At 23.2% G+C, this 7500-nt stretch overlaps 3 protein-coding genes across 3 annotated transcripts in view; 1 reads left to right on the top strand and 2 right to left on the bottom strand.

Annotated features, from left to right (window-relative positions):
* DDB_G0270760 (hypothetical protein) overlaps positions 1-2855 on the top strand; it is a gene marked incomplete at both ends in the record, with an annotated part of 5596 nt that extends 2741 nt beyond the window's left edge. The window contains one exon of the mRNA XM_641543.1: positions 1-2855. This exon is cut by the window's left edge and continues 45 nt beyond it. Coding sequence (XP_646635.1) covers positions 1-2855 — 2855 coding nt within the window.
* Positions 2856-3156: 301 nt separating this feature from the next.
* On the bottom strand, positions 3157-5463 carry DDB_G0270232 (hypothetical protein; the record flags this gene model as incomplete). The annotated part of the gene is made up of 1 exon (XM_641542.1): positions 3157-5463. The coding sequence occupies one exon, from the start codon at positions 5461-5463 to the stop codon at positions 3157-3159; it is 2307 nt and encodes a 768-aa protein (XP_646634.1).
* A 367-nt stretch (positions 5464-5830) lies between these two features.
* Positions 5831-6549, bottom strand: DDB_G0270758 (hypothetical protein; the record flags this gene model as incomplete). Its single annotated transcript, XM_641541.1, has 2 exons — positions 5831-6053; positions 6185-6549. The coding sequence occupies 2 exons, from the start codon at positions 6547-6549 to the stop codon at positions 5831-5833; spliced, it is 588 nt and encodes a 195-aa protein (XP_646633.1).
* Between the last annotated feature and the right edge of the window lie 951 nt (positions 6550-7500).

The following is a 7500-nucleotide window of genomic DNA, read 5'->3' as shown; positions in this document are numbered from 1 at the left end:
CCAGAGCAAATAGTAGTAGTGGTGGTAGTAGTAGTGGAAGTGGAAGTAGCAGTAATAGTAGTAAAAATAATGTATTGGCGGATACACAAAATACAGCTACAGCCACAGCAGCATCTTCAGCACAAGAGGATTCATTGGATGGTAGCTCATCCAATAATACTCCAAAATTAAATAGATCAAAATCTTCACCACATATGGATGTTGCACAAGGTGGTGGACAATCACATTCACCATCAACAACCCCACCACCACCTTCTTCTTCGACAGTTATTCAACCAGTAAACACAACTACCATATCATCATCTTCACAAAATAATAATAATAATAATAATAATAATAATAATAATAATAATAATAATAATAATAATAATAATAATAATAATAATAATAATAATAATAATAATAATAATAATAATAATAATAATAATAACAATAATAACAACAATAATAATAATAATAATAATAATGGCTACAATCATCATCATCATTATCATCAAAAAACATTTTCCCCGTCATTTACATCCGAAAAAAGTCATATAGCTTTGCCAACAACATTTGATACCAAAAATTTTACAACTCCACGTTCATATAATTTACCTCCTCTTACATATTCAAACAATACAAACATTAACAACAATAGCAATAACAACATTAACAATAATAATAGTAATAGCATTAATTACATAAGTAGCAGTACAAATAGTATGCAAAATACTATAAAATACAATAATAACAGCACTAACAAAATTTATAAACCCCAATTGGTTAGTTATAAATCTCAACCAAATTTAAATAGTTCTGAACCTCAAGGCTCAGTAAATTTTTCAAAACCATTTAATAGTGGTAATAGCAACTATTACCAAAATAGTGGTCATTATCGTAATTATAATAGTAACAACAACAACAATAATAATATATATAGCAATAATAGTAATAATTTAAATAGTAGTACTAGTAATATTTATAATAATAATAATAGCAATAATGGTGGTGGATTTACATTTCATCACATTGTAAATAATCATCATCAAACATATGAAAACGATCCATTATCGTCTTCCTCATCTTCATCAATTTTATCATCATCATCTTCATCTTCGTTATCTTGTTCATCTTCATCAAATTATTTTACAAATTATAATCAACAATCTGAATCTTTTAATCAATTTTCAAGTATTGCTGAATCATCAAATAATAATGAAGAACCATTCGAAGGTGATGGCCAATTTCCACCATTACCAAACAAATCAAATAAATTTGGTAGATCAACATCTCCAACACTTTGTATAAATACAAATAATAATAATAATAATAATAATAATCATAATAATTTCTCATCATCAACTCAATCATTATCACCTATCCCTATTATAGTATCTTCATCACCATCTTCAACTTTACAACAACCAACTCTACAACCAATTCAAACATTAAATCAACCAATTCAACAACCAACTCTACAACAACAACAACAACAACAACCACTCCAACAACTCCAAATCCAAACCCAACAACTCCAAACCCAACAACCATATTCACCAACATCATCAACAATACCATTAACATCATCATTACCAACTACACCAACTAATTTACCAGTTTTACCACCAAGTATACCGACATTGGCAGCATTAATTTCACCACCAATAAATCCACAAGCATCACCATCAACCAATTCAACCAATGATGATACATCATTGAAAGAGAAAGCAAAAGGATTAGTACCAGTTAAAAGAGGTAAGGATTCAACAGCATCTTCAATACTACCATCATCATCATCATCATCATCATCATCATCATCATCATCATCATTGTCATCATCTTCTTCGACATCCTCATCAACATCACCAAGTGGTGGTTTAATAACAGGAGGATTTTTGAATCAAATCAATTCGATCAAAAATAAAAACAATGGTAATTTGGCACAACAACAAGCTCAACAACAGCAATCACAAGCACAACAACAGGCTCAACAACAAGCCCAACAACAAAAAACATTAAAAGGTTCAACATCGATCTCAAATCGTGCAGACTTGAAAGCACAATTTAGAAAAACATTCTCTGAGCCCGCATTACCTGGAATTACAGTTCCTCACAATAAAGAGGAGATCGTATTACCCTCTAGAAAAGGTTTCACTGACCCATCGAGAAAAGTAAAAGTTCCAAATCCTGATAAACTCTTGGGAAAAGAAAAAAAGATCTCTTTCTTTGAATCTCTAAAAAATGAAGACAATAAGAAATTATTATCTTCAGATTGTAATAATAGTAATATCGATTTAGATAAAACCTCAACAACAACAACAACATCAACAACAATAACAAATACTGTCACAATAATAACTGAAAAAGATACCATATCATTAGAACAACAACAACAACAACAACAACAACAACAACAACAACAACAACAACAACAACAACAACAACAACAACAACAACAACAACAACAACAACAACAACAACAACAACAACAAGAACAAGAACAAGAACAGCAACAACAAAAATCTTTGGAAAACTGTACATTACCACCATCACCATCTAAAGAGACAATATCAATCATCACCACCACCACAACAACAGCAGTAATATTACAAGAAGCAAAACAACAACAACAAACTACATCATCTTTAACCTCTATCGATAAAACAATTATTAGTGACGAAGATCACAATAGTTCAGAAGGTACTGAGGAAGGAGATGATGTATACGAAGAAAGATTTCTACGAGGATTGGGATGGGTCCCAGCCGATGAAGACCCTGTTTCTGATTCAGAAATTGAAGAAATTAGTCTTCAAATGAAAACAATGCAAAATAATTTTAAAAGTGGTAATAGTCAAATATCACAACACATGTAAATAAAACAAAAAAAAAAAAAAAAAAAAAAAAAAAAAAAAAAAAAAAAAAAAACAAGTAATATAATTCAACTTTAAAAAAAAATAAACAACAACAAAAAAACAACCAAACAAACAAAATACAAAAAAAAAAGAAAAAAAGAAAAAAAAAAATAATACAAACTTTATCTTTTTTTTTTTTTTTTTTTTTACCAGAAGAAAAAAAAAAAAAAAAGAAATATTTCCCAAATAAAAATATTTGTTTCATAAAACTTAAATATTATAATCTTTATTTTTATATATATATATTTTATTTATAGTTAAATTATTTCAAAGAATTTGAAATATAGATAATTGGATTTTGAGTTTGATTTTCTTCAGGATCAGTTTTATTTTTTCTATAATTGATATAATGAGTTTCAACAGAACCAAATTCAGAGATATAATGATTTCTAAGAGCTTTAGCTTCACATTGAATGTATTCTCTACCAACTAAATCTAATTGTTTTTCAAATAGATCTAAAGCAAGTTTATAAACATAAATATCGGCATAGTTTAAACGTTCAATTAAACGTAATTCACTCTCGGTTAAAGTTTCTTTAGTGATTTTATTATCAGATTTAATTTTACCAACGTTTTCATTCAAGAATAATAATTTACCAAAACCTAATCTATGACTAAGTAAAATTAAAGATTCATCAAATCTTTCCATTATACCAATATATTTAAAAGTATATTTCACTCTATGAATACATTGTTGAAAGAAGTCTGGTGGTTCAGGTAAAGATCTTTCAATACCAACTATTCTTCTACAAATTTCATTGTTAGTGACTGGTGAACTTCCTGCCCATTCAGAGAATGATACATTGATTGTGGTTTTATGTAATGGATGAGTTTCACTTTCAACTAAAAAATAATAATGTGAAATTACTCTTTCAATTGGGTCTCTCATCATTGTTAAATAACTATATTCATTTAATATTAATCCATTTTTAATTTCACTTTTTTTATCATTTGAATTTTCATCATAACTAAAATCATTATTATCATCATCATCATTATAATTGGTAGTAGCGGTTGTGAAATCAAATTCAATATTTCCATTTTCTTGTTGAATTTTTTTTTTAAAACTTAATTCTTTTTCTAATTTTTCCATTTCTCTTTTTTGATTTTCTCTCAAGAATTCAATTTCTTCTTTTTCATTTAGAGTTTCTCTATCAATTACATAACCAGCTTTATTTGTTGGTTTATTTAATCTATCTTCAAAATATTTATGGAGTCCAAATCTAAAATGACCAAATAATGCTTCTTTTACAACTAAACGTCTTAATTCTGCGAATGGTGGATGTTGAACTGCATGATAGAATTTATAACCACGATTATTTTTTACAAAAGTTTTCAATAATGTTGTACCACCAGTTTTTGGCATATGAATGAAAATATGTGGTCTTGGTAAAAGGAATGGGTTTTTATCAATATTTGATTTATGTGATGTTACATTAACATATTCTTCATCGTTTTCCAATGGTTTTAATGGTTCTACACCAGTTGGATTTAATGTTGATAATTTTGGTTTTGTATTATACTTTATTATTGATTTCATTTCAGCTCTAGCTTCTTTTAAAACATAATTTGTTAAGATTCTAACCTCCTCTTTTGTTAATCTTTCATTCTCTTCAATTCTCTTTAATCTTGCTTCTTTTCTTCTTTCAGCTTCTTCTTTACTTATATATAAATATAAACCATTATTCTTTGTAACTGTTTCGCCTTCAGTTTCATTATTACTATTATTATTATTATTATCATCATTATTTAAATTTCCAGTTGTATTTCTTTCATCTTCTTCTTCTTCTTCTTCTGATGATGATGTTATTGGTTTATCTTTATAATTACTATTATTATTATTTTCTTGATTTAAATCATCAACATCATCATTATTTTTTAAATTAAATGCATGTTCTTCATCTTGAGTTTCATCAGATTGAGAATTATTATTATTTACATTAAATGCATGCTCTTCATCTTGACTATTTTCATTTAATTGATCACTATTATTTAAATTAAAAGCATGTTCCTCATCTTCGTTAATTTGATTTTCATTATTTAAATTAAAACTATGTTCTTCATTATTACTATTATTTATAATTTCCTCTTTATAATTACTATACTTTTGATCTTTTTCAATTTCTTCATCGTCATTATTTTTATTATTATTATTATTATTATTATTATTATTATTATTATTATTATTATTATTATTATTATTATTATTATTATTATTATTATTATTATTATTATTATTATTATTATTATTATTATTATTATTATTATTATTATTATTATTATTATTATTATTATTATTATTATTATTATTATCATTATCATTATTATTATCATTATTATTATCATTATTATCATAATTATTATAAATATTATTTTCATCATTTTTATTATTTGGATCAAAACATTTTGTTATATCCTTTTTATTCTTATCTAAGTGAACATCACATTTAGTGGTGATATTAATATTATTATTATTATTATCAGAGTTTAATTGACTTTGGATAATTAAAATCAAAACTACTGAAATTAAGCAAATAATTAATGACTTTTTTAATGAAAAGTTATTCATTTTTATTTAATTATTTTATTTTATTTTTTTTCTGGAAAAAAAAAAAAATAAAATAAAAACCAAAAATAAATTTAGAAAAAAGATGTTATTTGTGTATTGTTAATTTTTATATTTCAAATGGAAAGAAAGAAAAAAAAAAAAAAAAAAAAAAAAAAAAAATTAAATTAAAATAATATTAAGAAAAATCATAAAAAAAAAAAAATCAAAAAATTAAAAAAATGTTGTTAAATAAGCAAGATATTTATTAAAAAAAAAATTCGGTTGACGTTTCTGTTTATTGTTTCGTGTTTTTTTTTTTTTTTTTTTTTTTTGATTTTCCAATTTTTTTAATTTTCAAAACCTTTTTCTTTGCATTTTTTTTTTTTTTTTATACAATATTTAATTTATTAGGGTATAAATTGGTTATCACCTTTCCTGTTATAAATCCAATTGGAATGGGACCTGCTATTTTTGGTAATCCATCAACAGTTGGTTCAGAATACACAAAGAAACCATCTTGAATGCCATTTGTATAAGGTGGAAATGGTATAAATTCGTTACCTGTAGCTAAAACTTTTTTAACTAATGTATTATTTGGGTTATCTGGATCTCTATTTCATTAAGGTAGAGTTTTAATAAAACATTATTATTTTTTTTTTTTCATTTATTATTTATTATTCAAAAAAAAAAAAAAAAAAAAAAAAAAAAAAAAAAATAAATAAAAAACAAAACTTTCACATACATTATTGTTACTATATCATTGTGTTTATAGTTTTTAGAGAATTTATTTATTAATAATATTTTAAAAGTTTTATCTATATTTGCTTTTTGTAAACTGTGTTTGTTATTGTTAGTTGAAGTTGAAGTTGATATTGATAAGATTTCCCCATTTTTATCAGCTGTTATCATTTCATATCTTTTTGATGGGTTTAAATGTATATCATCATTATTATTATTATTACTATTATTATTATTACTATTATTATTACTATTGTTATTTATTTTTTTCTCTCCTTTGTCAACATATATTGTAAATAGATAATTATGAATGGCAACAGTTATTGGTACAATAAATATTCCTTTGTTTAATATATTTTTTATGTTCATCGTGTTGTTTTTTTTATTTTATATTAAATTTCAAAATTTTTTTTTTTTTTTTTAAAAAAAATAAAAAAAAAATAAAAAAATAAAAAAATAAAAAAAATAAAAATAAAAATATACCTATTATATATATTTTTTTTTTTCCAAATTTACTTTTTTTTAAAAAGGAAATTTAGAATTCCTTTTAAACTCTATTTTTTTAAGAAGGAAATTTAGAATTCCTTTAATTAAATTAAAATTTTTTTTTTTTGATTGTTCGATATTATAACATCTCAAATTTTAATAAATGCTTTTTTTTTTTTTTTTTCTCTTTCTTTAGCATCATTATTATTTTTATTTTACTACTATTTTTTAGTTTTTAAAACTTTAATTTTATAATAATGCATTGTAATTATATAATTATTTATCCAATTAATATTGTTTTTTTAATAAAACGAAAGATTAAATAATAGTTTAAAAAAAAAAAAAAACTGTTTTAAAAAAAAAAAAAAAAAAAAATCGTTTTTACCATTTTCTATCTAATTATCTTAAAATAGAAAAATAGGATAAAAAAAAACTTAATTTTTAAAATTATCGATAGGACCATTTATATCATTTTTATTCATTTTTTTTTTCATAAAATTTAATGATGGTGTGAAAGATAAATAATAAACAACAATAACTGCAATATTTTTTTTTCCCCTATTGTCATTTAATAGTATTATTATTATTTTTATTATTATTATAATTATTATTATTATTTTTTTTTTTTTTTTTGGTTTGTGGTTGTTTTTTTTTTTATTTTTTTTTGGAAAAAAAAAAAATCTAATAAATAACCACGCAAGCTCGTCATAAAATCTAATAGTTGATAAACTATTTAATAATAGGGTTTTAAAAAATGACCAATGAAAAATAAAAATATTTATTTATTTTATTTGTTTAATGGTTGGTTTGGTAATTATTTATGTAAATGAGTGT

The sequence above is a fragment of the Dictyostelium discoideum genome (genome assembly GCF_000004695.1).
Source record: "Dictyostelium discoideum AX4 chromosome 1 chromosome, whole genome shotgun sequence".
NCBI classification, from domain to species: domain Eukaryota; phylum Evosea; class Eumycetozoa; order Dictyosteliales; family Dictyosteliaceae; genus Dictyostelium; species Dictyostelium discoideum.
The sequence above is the reverse complement of the archived record's forward strand: the minus strand, read 5'-3'. Positions and strand labels throughout refer to the sequence as shown.